Source organism: Vulpes vulpes, chromosome 9, assembly GCF_048418805.1.
Source record: "Vulpes vulpes isolate BD-2025 chromosome 9, VulVul3, whole genome shotgun sequence".
Classification (NCBI taxonomy): Eukaryota; Metazoa; Chordata; class Mammalia; order Carnivora; family Canidae; genus Vulpes; species Vulpes vulpes.
This window is the reverse complement of record NC_132788.1, coordinates 101237844-101258661: the sequence shown is the minus strand read 5'-3', so window position 1 is coordinate 101258661 and position 20818 is coordinate 101237844. Positions and strand designations below refer to the sequence as shown.

General features: G+C 53.9%; 1 protein-coding gene across 4 annotated transcripts; it reads right to left on the bottom strand.

The window, feature by feature from the left end:
• Positions 1 to 1751: 1751 nt before the first annotated feature.
• Positions 1752 to 12001, bottom strand: GIPC1 (GIPC PDZ domain containing family member 1). 4 transcript variants are annotated; one of them, XM_072721387.1, is made up of 10 exons: positions 11590 to 11638; positions 11025 to 11079; positions 9248 to 9341; positions 7417 to 7502; positions 5060 to 5380; positions 4227 to 4412; positions 3947 to 4127; positions 3099 to 3211; positions 2691 to 2772; positions 1752 to 2556 (listed from the first exon to the last, which is right to left on the bottom strand). In XM_072721387.1, exons 5-10 carry the CDS (start codon positions 5345 to 5347, stop codon positions 2405 to 2407), a joined length of 1002 nt encoding a protein of 333 aa, XP_072577488.1. In that variant the 5' UTR covers positions 5348 to 5380; positions 7417 to 7502; positions 9248 to 9341; positions 11025 to 11079; positions 11590 to 11638; the 3' UTR covers positions 1752 to 2404. The 4 variants fall into 4 exon arrangements, with proteins under 4 accessions (XP_072577488.1, XP_072577487.1, XP_025839280.1 ...); XM_072721386.1 differs by having other exon boundaries at positions 9248 to 9390; positions 11590 to 11633; XM_025983495.2 differs by lacking the exon at positions 11025 to 11079 and having other exon boundaries at positions 11590 to 12001.
• Between the last annotated feature and the right edge of the window lie 8817 nt (positions 12002 to 20818).

The following is a 20818-nucleotide window of genomic DNA, read 5'->3' as shown; positions in this document are numbered from 1 at the left end:
GGGCTGGGGCAGCTGCAGGGGGTGCCACTGCCCCCAGGGGGACTGCGAGGTGGGGGGAGCTAAGCCCGCCTGGGGGCAGCCCCACCATCTTGCCCTGCCAAAGCCTCCACAATGTTGGGGTGGTGGCCCCAGCGGTGGTGGTGGGCAGCGCCTCTTGTGCACCAGCTTGGGTCTGGCCCAGCCTGGCCAGGAGACCCGCCCACTATTTACACAGGGGCTTAAAGCTCAGGCCAGGGCCAGCGTGAGTCAAACCCTGGGAGGGGCAAGAGAGGAGGCAAAGAGGGGGCAAGGGACTCTGTCCTGGGACACACAAGTCCCAAGCCACCTGTGGACACAACTGCAGCCTCACATCCTGCCCTGACAAGCAGGGGCGCACACACAGTCTCACATTCTAAGACACAGGGTCATACCTCTTCACATCCTAAGACCAGATCCTGCCAGTCTGTCCCCAGCACAGCAGGAGCCACATCATCCAACCCCTGAACACGGTGACAGCATCACCCCGAGGACCCCCGGAGATCCCCATTGTCACTGGTTCTAACTTAACATGCTGAGATGCAATCCCCTGAGAAAATGCTTGGAGCACGGAGACACCCAGACAATCCCTTCCTCCTCCGAGACAGCCCACCAAGCCACACTCACCCAGACACCCCCGAATGGTCCAAGACAGGCCCCACGAATACACTCCACACCCCCAAGATGCAAGGGGTGGCACCTCCAGGGCATCTTGAGATCTAGCTGGTTAACACCTACCCTAGAACAGAAACACCCAGAGACATACATACACCCCTGGACACGTCGAGCTGCGCTTACACGGCCGCGCTCCACACGCACCGACACCCTGATAGACACAGGCCTACGGTCTAAATGCCGAGACGCACAGCCACACCCCTTCACACCCTGAGCTGTTTACCAGCATAGACACGGAGCACCCCCCAACAGCTGTCTCCATTCCCTCCCCCACCCAAGAAGACAACCGGGGGCTGCACACACACCTCCGGCCCGGCCAGTCCCCCCAGCTCCCCTCTCCCAGGCAGGCCCAGTGCCCGCCTGTGCAAAGTAGAGATGAAAATGGGGAGCGGGTAGAACTGAGACATTCCTGCAGGGACCTCTGGCCTGGTTCCCCTTGCTTCCACTCCTGCCCTTCCCTCCAGGTCTGGCCAGGGTCCCACCCCCCTCCTCGATCTCCACTCAATCCTGGAGGATGAAGTGGGTTGTCAAAACAAGCACGCAGGGTTTATGTCCAGGGCCGAACATGGTGCACCATGGGCGCCAGCAGACCCCACACATCTGCAGTCAGCAGGAGCCCGCAGGAGTGGCAGCCACACCATGACGGCTCCCCTCAGTCTTGGGGACCCCCCCCACAGCACTTGCCCTGGCAGGCTTCCATCTTGGGCCCCCTCATCTCTTTTTTCCCAAGCCAGCCTTCCCGGCCTCCCAGCCCTGGTGCTCCCTGTGGCCCTGGGCGCCAACAGCCTCACGCCCACTGTTCACATCAGGCTCGAGGTGACGGGAGGCCTGGCTCTAGGCGAGCAAGATTTGAACCTCAGTAGGCCTAGCAGCTCCGGCCTTTGACTGGAAGCCTTGTGGCCGGCAGCCAGAAAGCTCATCAGGCGGAACGGGTGGGGGGAGGCCCAGGCAGGCTCCTAATTCAATTTGGAGCCTGAGGAGGATGGATTTCAGCTGCTACATTCTTTCCCAGCCCTGGCTCACCCCCTTCTCCCACCCTAAAGCCGAGGCCGCCACACAGGTCCAACAGCAGATAGATTCTTTATGTTTAAGACAGCAAATTCAGATATAAAATGCCCACCGCCATCCTCCCTCCTGCCCCTTCCATCCGGGGCTGGGCTGAGGGGGACACAGGGCAGGGGAGGCAGGGAGGTTGGGGGGTTCACAGCAGACTAGTGTTTCGGATGCAGAGGTAACAGACTCCACGGTGAGGGGGCTCCTCTCTGGGTGGGGTGCGGGGAGGAGGGCATTATTGCATTTGCTGAGGGGGGAATGCCCCCCTTCTGCATTCCCTGCAGCAGGAAACTAGGGAGGTCACGACCCCCAAACAGGCCCCAGGGAGATGAGGGACCAGTTTGGCAGCTGATGCGGAAAGTGTTGGGGGCGGAGGGTGGCCGCCCCATCTGGCTGGGCCCTCCCCCCTCCCTGCGCCTGACTCGGCTGAGGTAAGTGGGGAGCAGGGCAAGGGGGGACCGGGGACCCCAGCCAGGGTGGGAGCTGGGGAGGGGTGGTACCGATTGGAGTGGGGCGGAGGCTGGGCCCCACCACCACTCTGCATCATCCTTGGGCCCTTGAGCAAGGTCCAAGCCGGATGCTGGGGTCCAGGCCATGGAGGCCCTCCCACTGGGGGCTCCCACCAAGCGGAGCCAGGTCACTGAGAGGTCTGGAGGGAGGCCTAGAAGCGGCCGACCTTGGCATCCCCAATGGCACCCCAGACGTCAAAGACGAACTCATCAGGGAAGGCAAAGTCACCAAGCCGTTCGTCCAGGGCCTCGGCGAGCTCATCTGGGTTCCTTTTGTCCTTTCCAAGCTCTACCATGGTGGCCGCTGGACAAGGGTGTGGGGGGTGACAGGATGGAAGCACAGATGACAGAGGTACTCAGGGCAGACCCAGCCCCACAGGACCTAGAAGCCCTCTCCCCCAGACTTGCACACCCCCCGGACCCAGGCTCCCCACTCACCCAACTCCGTGTCCCTGATGCCCATGTAACTCTCCAGCAGGTCATCTACCTTCTCAATCGCCTTCTCCTCAAAGGCTGAGGGCTGGGGGGGCGGGAGGAACAGTGACATCACAAAACCATGAATAAATCTGTAATTATATTATTTATAATATAATAATTATATTACTAGGTGTGGGATGCTCTTTTCACCACTCTACGTGTATTAACCCACAGCTCATCCTCCCCACAGCCCTGTGATAGTCTTACTAGCCCACTATTTAAAAATGAGGAAACTGAGGCCCGCTTGCCCAACCAAGGTCCCAGAGCTGGAATGTGGCAGAGGTAGATTTGAATCTAGTGCACAAAGCCCCTCCGCCAACCGAGGCTGCAGCCACCTACGGATGTCCGGGGCCGGGCCAGAACACTCACCACATCCTCTACTGTGGCAGGGCCGCGGGATCTGAGCCGGAGGGTCCCTCGGCCAGTGCCCAGCTGGGGGCCAGAGCCAGGACGGCCACCCCCTGAGCGGACACCGATCATGTCTGTGGGAGGCAGGGAAGGGGTGAGGGTCTGGGAAGCCCTGGGCAGGACCCCAGGCAGCCTAGCCTCAGAGACCCCCTTCTACCTTCACCAAGCTTCTGCAGGTTCTGGGGGCTGCCCTCCCTCCATCTGACCCCAGGAATGCAGGCCCCCTACTGGGCTCAGCAAGGATGGAGAAAGGACAGCCAGGGGCAAAAAATGGAAAAGGCTGGAGGGGAGACAGAGGGGGCCCTGTTCCCAGGGCCTGAAGGACAGGAAGGGGTGGGGCCTGGGTCTTGAGCGGTTCTCCCCAAGGCCAAGGGGAGACACAGCTGCCAGGGGCCAAGGACCAGCCCAAACGGCCTGGGGAAGTGTTTGAGAGTCCCCCACCCCCACCTTAGGGGCCTCAGGCTCATTCCAGAAAGTTAGTGAAGCCAGACAGAGAAGTGGGGGTGCAGGAACAAGGCAGCCAAGCCTGGCTTCTCAGGCCTGGGGGGGGGGCACTCGCCAGAGTTGGGGGCGCTTGGCTGGGCTAATGGTTCCGGGAAGCTGGGTGTGGGGGCAACTTCCTCCTTGCTCTTACCCTCCTCCCAGGCTGGGCGGAGAGCCAGCACCCCCTCCCCAGGGCAAGGCGGAGCTACCCCCCATTCCACAGCGGCTGGCTGGCCTTGGGCGCCACCTGCTGGTGTCTCCCCGCCACTGCGGCCCAAACCCCAGGGACGGGGGCCAAGGCGGTGGTCCAGGCAGCAGGCCCTCACCGAAGGCCTTGCGGGGCTCTGTGAGCTTCAGCGTGAAGGTGCGGCCTCGGGGCAGCTCCTTGAGCAGACGAGCCACCTCGTAGTGCCGGCAGCCCAGCAGACTCTGCCCGTTAATGGCCTCAATCATATCACCCACACTGATGAGCTGGATGTGGTCGATCACGCTTCCCTCCTTGATGCGCTGTGCAGAGAGGAGTGGTCAGCCCCCATGGCTCTGCCTTTGGGTCCTATGGCCCACCTGTACCCTCAGGACTCGGGGTGCCCCAGCTACCCCAGGCACCTTGATGAAGGCATAGCCGGCCCCGTTGTCAGTGATGGTGAGCCCCAGCGCCTCCTCTGACTTGAACACCTCTACCTCCTTGCGCTGCCCCTTGACGTGGGCAAAGATGAAGTCCTCCAGCCCGATCTGGCCCCCCAAGAGCTTGTCCATGTCCACTTTGTGGGTGTTGAGGGTACAAAACATCACCTGCGTGGGTAGGAGACACTCAACCCTCACCTCCCTCCCTCACCCTTTGCTAACCACCACCCGAGGGGAAAGGAGGGTGCTAGGAAAGGGCTGGAGGTCCCTGCCTGACCACCCCAGAGTGGCCCCCACTTGGATGCAGCTCTGCTAGGGCTGGGATTTCCCTGCTGCTTCCAGGGCATAGAGCCTGGCACACAGCGGATGCTCAGTAAGGGTTTGTGGAATGAATGAAGGTGCACAGATTGCCCACAACACCTGCTGAGACCTTTGCATCAACCTCCTGCTCAACCTCACTGTTTCCCATCTTTCAGCTCCCAAAGTCCATTGGGCCTTCCAATGAATCATAGAGAAATGAATCTCGCATCTAACCTCCAGACCCCGTAATCAACTGGGGCACTAGTCTCCCAATGCATGATGGGAATGTCACAAACAGCCCTGGTCATGCACTTCTGCAGTCCACTGGGGCATGGGCCTCCCAATGCCTAATGGGAACTCAGCACCCAGGCTTGGCCTCCAGGTCCCCGCAACTTACTGGGGAGCAGACCTCAGCGGGCATAACTTTAGCACTGGAGCCGCGGCTCACGAGCTGGATGTACGCCCAGGCCTCAGCCCACCGTCAGGGACCCCGGTGCCCAGCTCCCCAGTGGTACCTCAGCAGCTGGCAGCCGGAAGGCCTCGGCGATCTTGCCGTACAGCTCCTTGACGTTGGTGAAGCCCTCGATGCGGCCAGTGGGACTGCCGTGGGCCAGCTGGGTGTGGAACACGAGGCGGGGCCGCAGGGCCGGGGGAGGCGGGGGTAGGCCCATGTGGGGCCCCCCTGCCCCACCCCCACCCAGGGGCCCTGGCTCCCCCACGCCCAGCCCCCCACGGCCTGGCTCAGCCTCCTCATTTTCCACCAGAGGCGGCGCCTTTTTCCGCCGCCCCAGTCCCAGCGGCATGAGCAGCGAGAAGTGGGGACGCACTCTGGAGATCTGCAGGGCGGAAAGTGGGCTTAGGACCTGGCCAGGGGCCTTGACCCGCCTCTCCCCCACTATTAGCACCCTACTGGCCTTATGAAATATTTAGAGCACAGACTGGCCTTGGGTCAAAATCTGGTCCCGGCACTTATGTGCCTTGTACAGAAGTAGTAACGGCAGCTAATACCTACTAAGATCCCGAGCAAACGGTGCTGTGACCTTACTTCATCTTTACACCACACCAGGACGTGAGGACCATATGAGGTTATGATTATGCCCATTTAAGAGATGAGAAAATGGAGGCTCAACCATTTGAGGCTGCTCTTGATTTTCTCAACCATGGAGGCTGCTCTTGATTTTTCTATTGGTGGCAGCCACTAGTGCTGTGCACAAAAAACTGCTGACTCTCCTTTCAGGGCACACAGGCAGGTGACACTTGCTGATCTCTTCTTGACAGGGCAGGCACATGACTAGTTCTGGCCACTGAGTTGTGAGAGGAAGCGACACATGACATTTCTGGGCTGAAGCATTTAGTTATGGGAGCAAGAGACATGGATGGGGGGGTGGGGTAGGGGGGCGGTTCTCTATCTCCCAGACATGGTGACTGGCCCCATCTGGTAAGGTGGCAACTCCATCGGCCAGCCCCTGGGTGACTACAAAGTATGGAACCTCCAGCAGAGCTGCAGTAATGCAGCACGAACAAAAAAAATAAACCTTTGTGGAGTTCACCCAGGAAGATTTGCGGGGCATCCTTTGTTCCTGTAGCAAAACTTGTCCTGATATACTCTTTTCCTTTCCTTTGTTTTCTTTCCTCCACCCCCATTTCCTCTCAGTTTCTTTCTTCCTCCCTCGTTTCAAATATTTTTTGCATACTCACTATATGCCATGCATATTTTAGACATTGCCTTCAGTAAGACAAGCAAGGTCCCTGACCGGGGCCACTATGTGCCATTGCACAGGTTGTTCACTGTGCAAAAGCACCAGACCAAGGTGGCAGGTAGGAATGAAATTCAGCCTGTGCTCTGCTTGCTGAAGCTACACGCCAAGCTGATGGGTCTGCTGGGAGGAAGGGCTGCCTCTCACCAATTCCCTCAGGGTGCCATGGATGCTAGCTGTCCATGTTGTCCAGAGCATACAGTCCAGAGGAGAAGGCAGATGCACAGTGAGCAAGCACATGTGTCAAAGTCTAATATAATTTCTAATCGTGCTATGAAGACAGTAAGACAAGTTCTTCAACAGACAAGGTCAAGGAGGGCCTCTCTGAGCAGGTGAAACTGAGCCTGAGGCCTGAATGATAGGAAGTATTCATATGAGGATGTGAGGCAAGAAGGCTCCAGGCAGAGGGAACAGCCAGTACAAAGGCCCTGAAGGGGGGACGTGCTTGGTGTGTTTGAGGAGCAGCTAGGCGGCCTGTGTGGTTGGAACAGAATGGTAAAGGGGACAGCAGGAGGAGGGAGGGGGCAGAGCGACCAGGGCCTCGTGGGCTCAGGGAAGACTTAGGCCTTTGCTCTCAGTGAGGTGGCAGTCACGGGGGGCGGTTCTGAGCAGACTCACAGACTCACAGACAAGCAAGAGACTAGTGTAACCAGAGAGGAGTGAGCCATGGGAGAGTGCAGAGGGGTTGTAAAAAGAGGTGATAAGGCGTGGGAGGGGTCGATGGTGCCGGCCCTCCAGACTGGGAAAGAGTTTGGATTTCATTTTCGAGTCACGCATCCGAAGTCACAGAAGCCAGGTGAGCTCTGTGGTCTGTTTGACTCCCATGCAAAGTGGTTCCCTAAGCAGCTCAATCTCCCTGAGCCTGGGATGTCCACTCTGCAAGCGGGGCCAGGCTGTGCTGAGGAGCACATTACGCCAAATTTGGTTTTTCTGTGTAAAGGGGACTTCCTGCTCCCTCCCTTAAGACCTCTTCCTCCAGGGGGCCATCCTGGATTCAGCCAAGCCCAGTACGCTGCACCCACCCTCAGGCCTCCACTCCTTGGCTGCTGCACTGATGCGCCTGCTCTCCCAACACCACCTCCAGGAGCACCTGCTCCAGCCCCAGCGTCTCTCACCTACACTAGTGCAGTTGCCTCCTGGGAGTCAGCGGCTTCTGCCCTCGCCCTCCACGGTCTGTGTCAACAGAGCAGCCAGAATGATCCTGTAAAACAGAAGTCACGTCACATCCGTCCTCTGCTCCAACCCCTCCCAGGGCTTCTACCTCCTTCAGAGTAAGAGTCAACATTCTCCTTTCGACCCACAGGCCCCAAGAGATCTGCCCCCATGGCCTCCCTGCCCTCACCTCCACCCACTCTCTGCCTTGCTCATCCCTCTCAGGCACACTCAGCCTCCTAGGCTCAGTGCTTCTGCGTTTGACTCTGCCTTCTGGCATCCACACAACTCATCCTTGCATCTCTTTCAATGCAATGGGATATATATTTCATCCACTATTCTTGTCTGCTGTTTTCCGAAAGGGCAAGGAATTTTGTCTGCCTTATGCATCCTTATACTCTTAGCACAGAGAACACTGCCTGGTGCATAGCAGGTGCTCAATAAATACTTGTTGAATGAACGTATGGATGAATGATCCTAATATTCATCAGCCCATCAGTCCCTGTGCCTGGCTTTGGGGAGACAGAAGGACCCAGGCTATAGTCCCTGCCCCAAGGGGGTCTTGTCTCACCAGCAAAAGAGCAAGCGCCCCGCTGTGGTCCTCATCCCTTGCTTCCCAGCATAGTGCTGGGGACAGGGTAGGTGCTCCATCTAGCCACACTGATTTCTCCCTCACCTTTCATTATGGTTTTGTTTTCACTCCCTTCATAATCAAGGATGCTGAACAACTTTTTTCTTTTTCCATGAGGACAGGGAAAGGTTGGGGTGGTGGTGGAGGAGAATCTTAAGCAGGCTCTACAACCGGTGTGGAGCCTGATGTGGGGCTTGATCTCACAACCCTGAGATCATGACCTGAGCTGAAATCAAGAGTCAGACGCTTAACCAACTGAGCCACCCAGGCGCTCCAGGCTTAACAGCTTTTTTTTTTAAAGATTGTATTTATTCATGAGAGACATACACAGAGAGAGGCAGAGACATAGGCAGAGGGAGAAGCAGACTCCCTGCGGGGAGCCTGATGCAGAACTTGATCCCTTGACCCCAGGATTATGCCCTGAGCCAAAGGCAGACGCTCAACCCCTGAGTAATGCTTAACAACTTTTAAGACATTTATTAACTGCTTGGATTTGTCGTTTTGTGAATTGTCTAAGTCTTTGCCCATTTTTAAAAACTGCACAGTTTGTTTTTTATTGTAATGCCTATATCTTTTTCTTTTTTTAAAAAAAAGATTTTATTTATTTATTCATGGGAAACACAGAGACAGAGAAAGGCAGAGACACAGGCAGAAGGTGAAGCAGGCTCCATGTGGGGAGCCCAATGTGGGACTTGATCCTGGGTTTCCAGGATCAAGCCCTGGGCTGCAGGTGGCGCTAAACCGCTGAGCCACTGGACTGCCCTGCCTATATCTTTTTCTTATTGATTTTTGGGAACTGTTTACATATTTGGGATACTAGTCTTTTATTGGCTACTTCATCTAACCATAGCACACATCACAGTAAGCATTCACCTAATATCTGATAAAAAACAAATTCTGAATGAATAAACCCATACTGCCCCCTCAGAGTATCACAACACACTCAGTGATGCTTCAAACCAAACCAAACCAAACCAAACCCCTCATCATCACCTCCCCTGTTCTCCTCCTGCTGCCCCTCATACATCTTAGCGGGATGCTGAGAACATGAGTCTGGAACCTGGCTTCTCCACTTACTAGCTGTGTGACCTTGGACAAGTATCTTAACTTCTCTGAGCTCCAAGGAGGGTGGCCTGGGTTCAAGTCCCATCCTTGCCACTTACCAGCTGCGTGGTCGTGGGCAAGTGTCACTTCATGTGATGGAGCCTCAGTTTTCTCAGTCGAAAAATGGGTGGAATTCCTGTCTCTCTCCAGGTGCTTATGGGAATCCAAAGAGATTGTGCAGACAACCCGATTAGCATTTTGCCTGACATTCAATTTAAGGAAACTGTTACTAGTATTGTCATTATTATCATGGCCTTCTCCCCTGCCTCCCCTGCCTCCCCCCCCCGCCCCCCGCCGCCCAGGAACATCCCAATCCATGCTTCTGCTGTCTGCGGAGGCCTAGTCTAGGTGGCCTCCTCCAGGCAGCCTCCCTGGCTTGCCCCAGCCTGCTGGAACTGCCCCTGTGGTCCAGACAGCTCAAGGCCCATGAACTTAATTACACATTATCCCGGCAGAACTCTTGTCTTTCAGTCCCAGGCTACTATTTCACTTCATGTCTCTATTTTAAAATGTAAACCAGATCACGTCACTCCCCGGCTTCCAATCTTACAGCGGTCTCCTACCTTTACAGAGAAAAAGTTCTAAACTCCTTAATATGAGCCACAGGCCCCTGCAGAACTGCCACTCTGGCAGCAGCTCGTGCCCCCACACACTATCCCAAGCTCCATCCAGCCTCAGAGTTTTTGCCCAGGCTGGGCCCCCTGCCTGACCTTTGCTGGGCCACCTTCTTTCTGTCATTTAGATCTTGTCTCCAAAGTCGCCTCCTTCAAAAGCCACCCCCTTTACCCACAGATTCCACCTGGCCACCCCCCTCATATTTTATTCATAGCACACCGCACTTACTACCATCCACGGGTACTGTCTTTATCTACTTGTTAACTTGCTTGCTGCCCTTTTCCCCACTAGGACGGTGGCTCCCAGAGAGCAGGGATTTTTGTCTTGTTTGCTATTACGCCCTCTGTGCCAAGGACAGTGCTTGGCCCATGGGAGGTGCTCAGTAAATGTTTGCAGAATGGATGGGTGTGCGTGCCTCGTGTCCTCATTCAGACTCTGAGCCCTCCTATCCTCAGAACATGCCTGCCGTGGGGTTGCTAACTGCCACTTCCTCCCCACATTCCCAGTCTCCCCTCAAACCTGAACATAGGGATAGTGGAAAAAGTGTCAGCCGGGGGTCCAAGCGCATTGGCTGGAATCCTAGCATCCCCACCCTCACTTCCCTGGGAGGGGCCTGAAACTTAGCAACCCCACCACCAAGCAGAATCACAGTGAGGGCAGCAGGAAGTGAGGAGGGGAGTTCCTGGGAGTTGACAAAAGCTGGGGTGGGGGGAGAGACACCACACCCAACCTCCCCTTTCTAGTAGGATACTGCTTTGGAGGGGAGGGCGGGAGGCAGGGAGGCGGGAGGCCTCTGATTCAGTCTTGAAAAACCGGCTCCCGGGTGTTTCCGGGGAGAACGCCTACTGCCTGGGCCTCAGCGCAGGCTTCCCAGAGGGACCCAGTGGGCAAAGGACCCCAGCATCCAGGCCTCCTATGTCCCCTGCAGATGTCACTCTCTTCTTAGGACCTAGGTATTCAGGCAAGCCTTCCCAGCTCCGGGAGGCAAGACAGGGTTGGAGTCCGGGGACCTCTTAGGGGGGAAGCAAAGACCAGCAGGTGTGGCCCAGGTGCGAGCATGGTTGGGGGATGCAGGCAGCAGCGGGCAGAGGAGCTGGTGGTCGGGAACACCTGAGCCACGGAGCCACTGGGCCACTGATCCATGGAGCCATCTAGTCTAGCGGCTGAGACTCCAGTTCTGGACTCCGAAGCCCGGGTTCGAGTTCCAGCCCTGCCACTTACTAGCCGTGTCACCTTGGGCAAGTCACTCCACTTCTCCGGGTCTGTTGCTTCACCTCTAAAAGAAGTAACAGCACCTTCCATGAGGTGTTTGGACGCAACGATGTGCATGGTAAATACCTGACACGGAAGCGTTCAGCCAGTGCTAGCCGGGGGTGATTTTTTCATGATTATTACCGGGACCTCAGTCCTCTCCAGGTCCCTCTCTCGGCCCTCGAGGGCCGCGTCGAGGCCAAGGTGGGACGAGGGAGGTGCCCGGGCAGGACTCAGAAATGCCGAGCCCGCCGGGACGGGGGCTGCCCAGAGCAGTGCAGGGGGCAGGGTGGGCTGTCGACACCATCTCAGAGGCGGGAGGTGTTTGACCCCGGCCCCCGGCGGGAAGATGGGCGCCTCTGGGGGAAGGGGCCTCAGGCATCCTGGAGCCCAACCTAGACCTCCAGCAGCGTCCCCGGGGCCGTCCCCCCGCTCCTCGCTCGATCCGCCGGATCCCCATGGGTCCGCGACCCCGCGGGTCCGCGCTGGGGTCCCCGGAGCGGCCGTGCCCCCCCCCGCCCGCAGGGACACTCACCTGCGCCGCCGCCGCCACCCGCGCGCGCCCGGCTCGGCCCTCCGCAAACTCCGGCCCGGGCCTCTCCCGCAGCCGCGGCAGGGGGCGGGGCCAGCGCCCGCAGCGCGCCAATCAGGAGCGGCCGCCCGACGCCCGTGGCCAATCCGCGCCGCGCCGCCCAGCGCCGGGTGGGCCCGACGGAAGCATTCCAGAGGGATCCCTCCGCCTCGCCCGGCTCCTCCCGGCCCCCCCGCGCCGCGGCGCAGTGGACCTGCCCACCCTGCCGAAAGCCGCGGCAGGCTGTACCACCGCAGGGCGCGGAGGGGGGACCCGAGGCTGGGCCCCTGCCAATCGCGGGGAAGGAAGGAGGCGAGCAACCAATGGGGAGCTGGGGTCCCTGGACCACGTGCTGCCGGCGGAGTGTCCGTCTGGGGTGTCCAGGGTGGTAAGGGGCGGGCGGGCCGGCCGTGGGAGTCAGGTGACGCGGACTGAGTTTCGGGCAGAGGCGAACTCGCCACGTCCGGGAGAGCTGACCCTTTAGGAGACCTAGGAAGGGGCCGAGGGCAGCCCCCAATCCCAGTCCTCCTCCTGGTCTGCGCCTGCCCCAGCCTGGCCATCCTCTGAGCGGATAAAAAGGATGCATTCATTCCGGGCGGGCGAGCGGGCGGAGGATCGAGATGAATAGGGAGGGTCCCGAGTGTCCCTGCTTCCTGGGGTGTACAATGGACAAGGGCATTTATTCATTCATTCATTCCTTCCCTCACTCGTCAAATATTTCATGTGCCCCTGCTCCGTGCCAGGCTCTGTCCTACGTCTGCAGCTACTAAAGCGAGTAAGCTGAATGTGCTTCTGGTGGAGGTAACGGCTCCTGCAGAAGGCCTGGAAGCTGGACGGAGAGATACAACACATTTTGGGAGAGTGCAACATCCTAGGAGCTAGCAAAACTGTGTGAAAGGGTGCATGGAAGGAAGACAAGATCGAGATGGACTGCTCGCTTGTTGGTTAAATCAGCGAATATCTACTGAACACGTAATATGTGCTAGGTTGTAAAGGGTCCCCAACCATTCCGAGCCTCTGCCCTTTCATGAGGCTGTCTCCTCCATCTAAGTGCCCTCCCACTCCTGCCCTGGTCCTGAGACTGGGAGCGAGCAGCCTCTCAGAGCACTTGTGTGAATGAGAGGACCAGGTGACCTCGCCATCACCAGGTTTGGCTCCTAACTGGGATGTCTCAGGCAAGAGTAGGTCCAAGAAACAAAGACACAGATGCACCTCGTACAGACCAAGATGCTCAGTTCCCAGGACAGATGAGATATCCTTGCTCTACTTCAAAGCCAGCCTCTGGGGCAGTTGGGCTGGACCAGGAGCTTGCTGTGTGTTCTGGGAATTGTAGTTCTTGGAGGCCTCTAACAGCTGCGATTCTGCTCAGGCTTCATTGAATGACTGGGTCTCTGCAGTCCCCAGGGTGAGCTGTTGTGCATCCCAGCCCCACCGGGGCCTACAGAGAGGCAAACTGAAAGAGGAGAGCCGGGCCGGCTTAGCTGCTGAGGGCTGAGTCCGGCCCCACCCAGCTGGCAAACGCTGCCACTGTTGATGCAACAGGCACCGCTATTGTCCTTCTCTTCCTGTTCTGCTGACCTCTGCCATCCCCACTGAGTGATCAGTTGCTATGGCTGGGCCTCTGTGGGATTGTACCCACTGCCCTGCTTGTGCCTGGCATCTGAGCTGCCCTCTACAAACCCGAAGAGGACAATATGTGGGGCCATGGGGACAGCAGAGTCGTGAGCAGAATCCACCTGAATCCACCTGTTGACTGATGAGGAAATGCCTAAGGAGGGGTTGAGGGTGTTGCCCAAGGGTACAGAGCAAGCCACTCTTTATCCAATTTTATAGTTCAAAGGGCTAGGAGGCCCAGAAGCTGGGGAGCTCAGACTTCAGTGCTACTACCTCTGTCCCCTTTGGAAAAAAAAAAAAAAACATCTGGAATGCCAGCTAATACACGCAGAAGGAAAGACTGAGTTGGAAAATCCCCATTTTGCAGCCAGTAGAGAAATAATTAATGCAGGCGAGGATCCTCAGTGGAGGAAGTAGATATTCACACAATCTCAAAGGACCAGCCTGCAAATTACTTGTTAATTACAGTGGGGGAAAGATACCGTGGAAAAAGCACCAGGGAGAAACCTGGCAGTCACCACTTTAACCAAGTGACCAAGAGTAACATCACCAGTGATGGGACAAAGTTAACCTCATATGCCCCTTCCTGTAATGTGCTGAGGACACAACATCACCTGTAGAGTACTTGGTCCTGTCCAGAGTGCTTAACCTGGGTCTAATCATGAGGACACAACCAGATACTTCCAAATTAAGGGACTCTGCCAATGTACAAACAAACAAACAAAAAAACCCCAAAACCAAAAAGCAAAAATGCCTGGACTCTTCAAATAGATCTATGTGATGAAACGAAAAATCAATGTGTTAATAAGTGAGTAAATGAATGAAATGCTTGGGAACAGTTCTAGATTGAAGGAGATAGCAATGACAACAAAATCAATGTATGATCTTCAATTGGATCCTTGATAACAATTTTTTCAGAAAAAAAAAAAAAGATAGGGCAGCCCTGGTGGCTAAGCGGTTTGGCGCCGCCTCCAGCCCAGGGAGTGATCCTGGAGACCCGGGATCGAGTCCCGCATTGGGCTCCCTGTCTGGAACCTGCTTCTCCCTCTGCCTGTGTCTCTGCCTCTCTCTGTGTGTCTCTCATGAATAAATAAATAAAATATTTAAAAACAAAAAAAGGCTAAAATAGCTATGAAAGATATTCTTGGGATAATTAAGAATATTTGAATGTGGAGTGGATATTAGATAATAGAACCATGTTAAATTTCCTGAATGTGAGCATTGCACTGAGGTTAGGTAAGAGAATGTTGTTTAAAAAAAAAAAAAGATTTTATTTACTTATTCATGAGAAACACACAGAGAGAAGCAGAGGGAGAAAAGGCTCCATGCAGCGAGTGCGATGTGGGACTCGATCCTGGGGCCACGGGATCATGCCCTGAGCCAGAGGCAGATGCTCAACCACTGAGCCACCTGCGCATACCAGAATATTCTTATTTTGGGGAGAAACTCACTGAATTATTTAGTGATAATTTTGTGATGGCTGCAACTGCCAAATAGCTCATAAAATATATGTATATATTTTATATACAATATCATATTATGGTATACATTTGTATTAATATAGAGGAGGGATGGAGAGAGGGAGTGGGAAGAGAGAGAGAGTGCCTACAAGTGAGCATATATGTGGCAAGATAGTAACAATTGCTACTGAATCCAGGAGAGTAGCATATGGGTATTCATTTTACTATTCTAGTGAGTTTTCTATATCTTTGAAAATTTCAAGATAAACATTAGGGGAAAATACCCCCAATTTCCCTCCTATCTCTGGTGCAACACTGAGGTAGGCTCAGTGTGCATCTTTTTTTTTTTTTAATATTTATTTACTTATTCATGAGAGACACAGAAGAGAGAGAGAGGCAGAGACATAGGCAGAGGGAGAAGCAGGTTCCCCACAGGAAGTTCGATGCGGGACTTGATCCCAGATTCTGGGATCACAACCTGAGCTGAGGGCAGGTGCCCAACTGCTGAGCCACCCAGGCATCCCTCAGTGTGCATCTTTTTGTGTGTTTCCTTGAAAATGTGCACTGTTTTATGGGGGGGGGGGGTGTTCCATTATACTTGGCTTCTTGTTTTTCTCTTCCAGTTAGTGCCCTTCACCCAGTCACCCCCACCCTCCGCCCACCTCCCCTTCCACCACCCCTAGTTCATTTCCCAGAATTAGGAGTCTCTCATGTTCTGTCTCCCTTTCTGATATTTCCCACTCATTTTTTCTCCTTTCACCTTTATTCCCTTTTACTATTTTTTATATTCCCCAAATGAATGAGACCATATAATGTTTGTCCTTCTCCTATTGACTTATTTCACTCAGCATAATACCCTCCAGGTCCATCCACATCGAAGCAAATACTGGGTATTTGTCGTTTCTAATGGCTGAGTAATATTCCATTGTATACATAGACCACATCTTCTTTATCCATTCATCTTTCAATGGACACTGAGGCTCCTTCCACAGTTTGGCTATTGTGGACATTGCTGCTATTAACATCGGGGTGCAGGTGTCCCAGCATTTCATTGCATCTGTATCTTTGGGGCCTATTTTTAAAAAAAAAAGATTTTATTTATTCATGAGGGAGAGACAGAGAGAGAGAGAGAGAGAGAGAGAGAGAGAGAGGCAGAGACACAGGCAGGGGGAGAAGCAGGCTCCATGCAGGGAGCCTGAAGTGGGACTCGATCCTGGGTCTTCAAGATCACACCCTGGGCTGAAGGTGGTGCTAAACCGCTGAGCCACTAGGGCTGCCCTAAACCTATTTTCTTAATTTCTACTTGGTGCTCCACAGATCATCTCTCACTGTGCAACCCCCTCCCCAGGGATGGAAACTAGGCAGCCTCGAGCTCCCCACACTGCAGCCTTGGACATGTCCCCTTAGAAACCTGGTAGGAATCTTCCTAGGAGAGACATCTGCAGGCAGAGATGCTGGATCACAGGGCACAGTCAGTTGCTATGTGGCCTCTTGGACCAGCTGCCCCCAGTCACATCTGGCAATTCGGATGTACCCACATCTCCTCTAACTGTTAGCTCTATCCAGCTCCTAATTTTTGCCACTCGGACTTACTGTCAAGTGACATCACCATTACCATCTTTCATATTTCTCTGATTTCCAGTCACTTTGAGCAGCTCCTCCTTTTCTCGATGGCCTTCAGTTTCTTCTCTCTTGTAAATTGCCTGTTCATATTCTTTGCCCTGTTTGCACTTGGGCTGCTATTTTTCACTTGTTGATTTGCGTGTGCTCCTCATGGAATGGAGATCTGCACTGTCCAATCTGATGTGTTTAACGTGTAACCTCCACTCTCCACATGTGGCTATGAGCACTTGAAATATGGCTCACATCACAGATTGAGATGTGTTGGCATTGTAAAATACACACCAGGTTTCTAAGACGTGGTACAAAGAAAAGCAGGTGTAAAAAATCACATCTTATTGATTCATTTTTTAATTCATTTTTATTCTGACTACGTGTTCTCATAATAATGTGGATGCATTGAGCTACATAAAATGTATTACTCAAATTCCTTTTACCTGTTTCTTTTATTATTGTAATGAGGCTGCTAGATGGTTTAAAATTACAGGTGCTCTTGTATAGTTCTGGGGGAGCATTGGGATATTGAGTATTTGGCACCTTCAATAATGCTAAATAATGTTTAGCCAGAGCTTCCTATGTGCCAGGAACTGTTCTAAGAACTTTACATTTATCGAAACATTTAGCTCTCCTAACAACCCTGTGAAGTAGATACAGTATTAGGCATCGCAAATATGTTCTCCCATTCCACCATGTGATGATTCGCTTCACCCATTAAATCCTTCATTGAGAGAAAATTCATAACTGCAATATAACAGGACTTATCTGCTTATTGTTTGCACCCATGAAATTTCACTAAGAAAGCTCTTCTCTTAAATCACAAAGTTATTCTTCCATAATTTATTCTATTCATGCTACAGTTTCACTGTCCCTGTGTCTTTTTTTTTTTTAAGATTTTATTTATTTATTCACAAGAGACACAGAGAGGGAGGGAGAGACACAGGCAGAGGGAGAAGCAGGCTCCCTGCGGAAAGCCTGATGCGGGACTTGATCCCAGGACCAAGGATCATGACCTGAGCCAAAGGCAGACAGACACTCAACCACCAAGGCACCCAGATGCCCTGTCCCTGTGTCTTTTAGTCGTTTCTAATCCACATTGGGTTGTAGGGTAGAAGACAGTCTTCCTTTTCTCCATCACCTGTGCTGCTCACCGGCTGTGTGACCCTGGGCAAGCCCTTTCGCCCTGTGTGCCTCAGTCTCTTCTGTGAAATGGGGATAATAAAAGGACACACCTCCTAAAGCTGTCGTAGCTATGCTAGAGCTGTTCTGCATCAGACGCCTCCAGTGGCACTGGGGTAGATGCTCTGTGAACACCAGCTGCTGTTATTGAACTGTGTCCAGGTCAGAGAGATGAATAAACACAGTATATCATAATAGAAACAGATAGAAACAGACGCTTTATTAAGCTCTTAATATATGTCGGGGCCTGTGCTGCCTGCTTTTCATGAATAATCACACTGGATATCACCTGCATTCTACAGAGGAGACTGACGCTCAGAGAGGGGGGAGCCACTGACTCAGAGTTGAACAGTGACTCATGGGTATGGTGCTTTAGCTTCAACCCCAAGACATGTGACCTCCCTCTGGGTGAGTGGGCCATACTTGCCTCAGCTTGGAGCCTGACCCTGGACCATGAGGGGACAGAGAAGAGCCAGGAGGGACAGTGCCCAGGGACAAGGCTTTGGAGTGATCTTGGAGTTTGATCACCTGGCTTTTTGTGGCTTGTGGTTGGGCTCCCCGTATCAAGCTGGCAGGCGTGGTCTCAGTGGGACGGACTTGGAGGAGAAGAAAAGGAGGTGGCCCTTACCCTGCTGGGTCCTATGGTCCCAGGTCTCTCAGACCCAGTGCTGCACCTGCCTTTTGCTGCTGGATTTCAGAAAGTCATGATCAAACGTGGAAGCAGTGCTGTTTTCTGGAGGGCCATTGGGCAGCTCTCTTTCTGAAATGCATCTCTGGTAATAATTTCCCACCACCGCCTTGGCACCCACTGGGTGTCCAGCCCCATCAATCGCAGCAGTTGGCTTCCTGCTCTGCTCATTCCCCAGAGCTCTGTCCTCTTTCCACTCCCAGGTCTGTAACCCTCCCTTACAGCAGCCAGAGGGCGCCTCTGAGCTCGTGAGGCAGGGCCCGCCCCTCCGCTGCTGAAGACCCCCGCCAAGAAGCCATCTGCCCCCAAACACCCTTGGGGGAGTATTCCATCTGGAGTCAGACTCAGCCATGTTGGTGTTCACCAATATCTTCCCAAGGAAAGGTGGGCACCCACTGAGACAAAACCACCCAGGCCTCAGCTCCAACTTCAGCAAAGGGAAATCAGGCCATGTCCCTCCCGATTCACACTCAATAGGCTTCCCTTGTGCCTCTCAGGCATGTAGACCTGCCTCAGCAGGGCCCTGGCACCTGGCCTGTCTCACCCCAGCCAGACTCCGCCCTACTCTCTCCTGCTCTCTCCGTTCCAGCCACCCCAGGCTGCAGGGCCTCATGCCCCTCAGCCCAGCCTTGGGCAGCCTGCACTTGCTGTGTGCCTGACAGCCTCATCCGTGGGGCTTCAGCTCCCGTGGCCTATCCCCAAGTCTGACAAACTCATCCCCTGGCCTGTTTCCCCAGGGCATGCCAGGCCTCTTCCCTCCAAGCCCTCTGGTCATGGGAAGTGCTTTGCCCAGTGTTACAGCTGAAGGGTGGCCCCCCAAAGATAGGCCTATGTCCCTGAAGCTATCGATGTGACCTAATTTGGAATAAGGATCTTTGCAGAGGTCATTAAATAAAGGATCTTGAGGTAAGATCAGCCTGAATCCAACAGGTGTCCTTTGAAGAGACAGAGGAGAGAACATAGAGTTGCTCAGCAGGGAGGGCTGTGTGGCCAGAGCAATGAAAACAGAGAGGATGGCAGTGGCTACCAGAAGCCAGCAGAGAGGCAGGGGACAGATTCACCCTCAGAGCCTCCAGCGGGAGCCAACCCTGTCCACACATTGGTTTCTGACTTCTGGCCTTCTAAAGTATGAGAGGGTGACTTTCCTGTTGTTTCAAGCCACGGGGTTTGTGGTGCCTTGTTAGGGCGGCCACGAGAACCTAAAACCTCTGTTTTAGTTAGGTCTGCATTTCCTAGAAGACAGCAAGCTTCCCAAGGACTCCTGCCACCCCCATCGCCTTGTCACCGGGTGTCCCAGGGCCAAGCGATGACTTGGCACTCAGAAACTGTGCCTAATGACTAACCCGTGAATCATGAAGTAGGAGCAGGTCCCCAGGAAAGAAGTGCCTTCGTGGAGCCAGAGAACCTCTGCTTCTACCTGGTGGGAGCTGGAGAAAGTGGGGGCAACCACCCCCAGAGGCCATGGCTCATGTCCTTCCTCTGCACATGCTCTAATGTGAGTGGTCATTGGATAGATGTTGTGGATCTTTGTGTCTGAATCAGTTGTAATTGTGTCTCTCAATTACTCATTCAACAAACACTCAGAGGGCAGTTCTGGGCCAGGCGCTGCTCTCAGAGCTGGTGCTGCAAAGATGATCAGGGCACTGTGTGTGACCTCGAGGACACTACGGATCTTTCCTGAGGTTGTCTCTCCTCCCCTCATGACAGAGAGGGAAGACGTCTCCCCGAATAATCGCAGTTCGAGAACTCAGAAGTCAGACACCCCAGGCAGGCATGGAGTCAACAGACCAGGAAAGCATTCTCACGTCTGTGGGAGGGAACATGAGTACATGGACGTTCAGGGCTTGATTTTTGTAGAAAATATAGACACTCATTGTTTGTGTTGTTTTCAGAGGAAAGTTTGGTGCACTGAAATTTCAAGAGACTGATGATATATTTCAGGGACTTCAAGTTATACAATCAAATGACACTCCCCACCACCCCCATCCCAGCAAAGGAAAATTAAGACAAAGCAAAAACTAAAATGCTTGCAAGCTCCTACCTCACTCTGAGGAAAAGCTGCAGTTCTCCCAGGGGCCCACCAGGACCTGCACCATCTGCTTTGTCACCCCCTGCCCTCATTTCCTCCCACTCACCCCTCCCTCACTCTGCTCCAGCCTCGCTGGGCTCCTGGCTGGTCCTCAAACAACTCAGGCATGCTCTTGCCTCAGGGCCTTTGCACAGGCTGCTCTCTCTGCCTGGAACATCTTTCCCTCATTATCCACCCGAAAAAGTAACCTCCTTCAAGTCTTCACTCTTATGTCACCTTCTTGAGGAGGTGTTCACTGACCATGTTATTTAGAAAGTGCTCCAAACTTATTACCCTCAATGTTTTATATTTCTGATTTACTCTCCCCACTATCTAGTACATTAGATGTTTCATTTACTTACCTTTATTTTGTTTCTCCTCCCACTCAATCCTTAGCTCTACAAAATCAGGACTTTTTGCCAGTTTTGTTCACTGCTATGCCCCTAGCGTCAAGCACAGGGCAGGGCACATAGTAGGTAGTCAATAAATCTTGATTGAATGGTCAAATACTTATTATGTGTCAGGTGCTAGGCTGTGTACTTCAATAATTAATAATAAGAGTAATAT

Coding starts and splice junctions, on each gene's coding strand:
- GIPC1 (XM_025983495.2), bottom strand. CDS start 5,347: ATGCCGCTGGGACTGGGGCGGCGGAAAAAGGCGCCGCCTCTGGTGGAA. Junction 4,128..4,226: donor CCGGCTATGCCTTCATCAAG/GTGCCTGGGGTA, acceptor CTCTCTGCACAG/CGCATCAAGGAGGGAAGCGT. Junction 3,212..3,946: donor AGAGCCCCGCAAGGCCTTCG/GTGAGGGCCTGC, acceptor TGCCTCCCACAG/ACATGATCGGTGTCCGCTCA.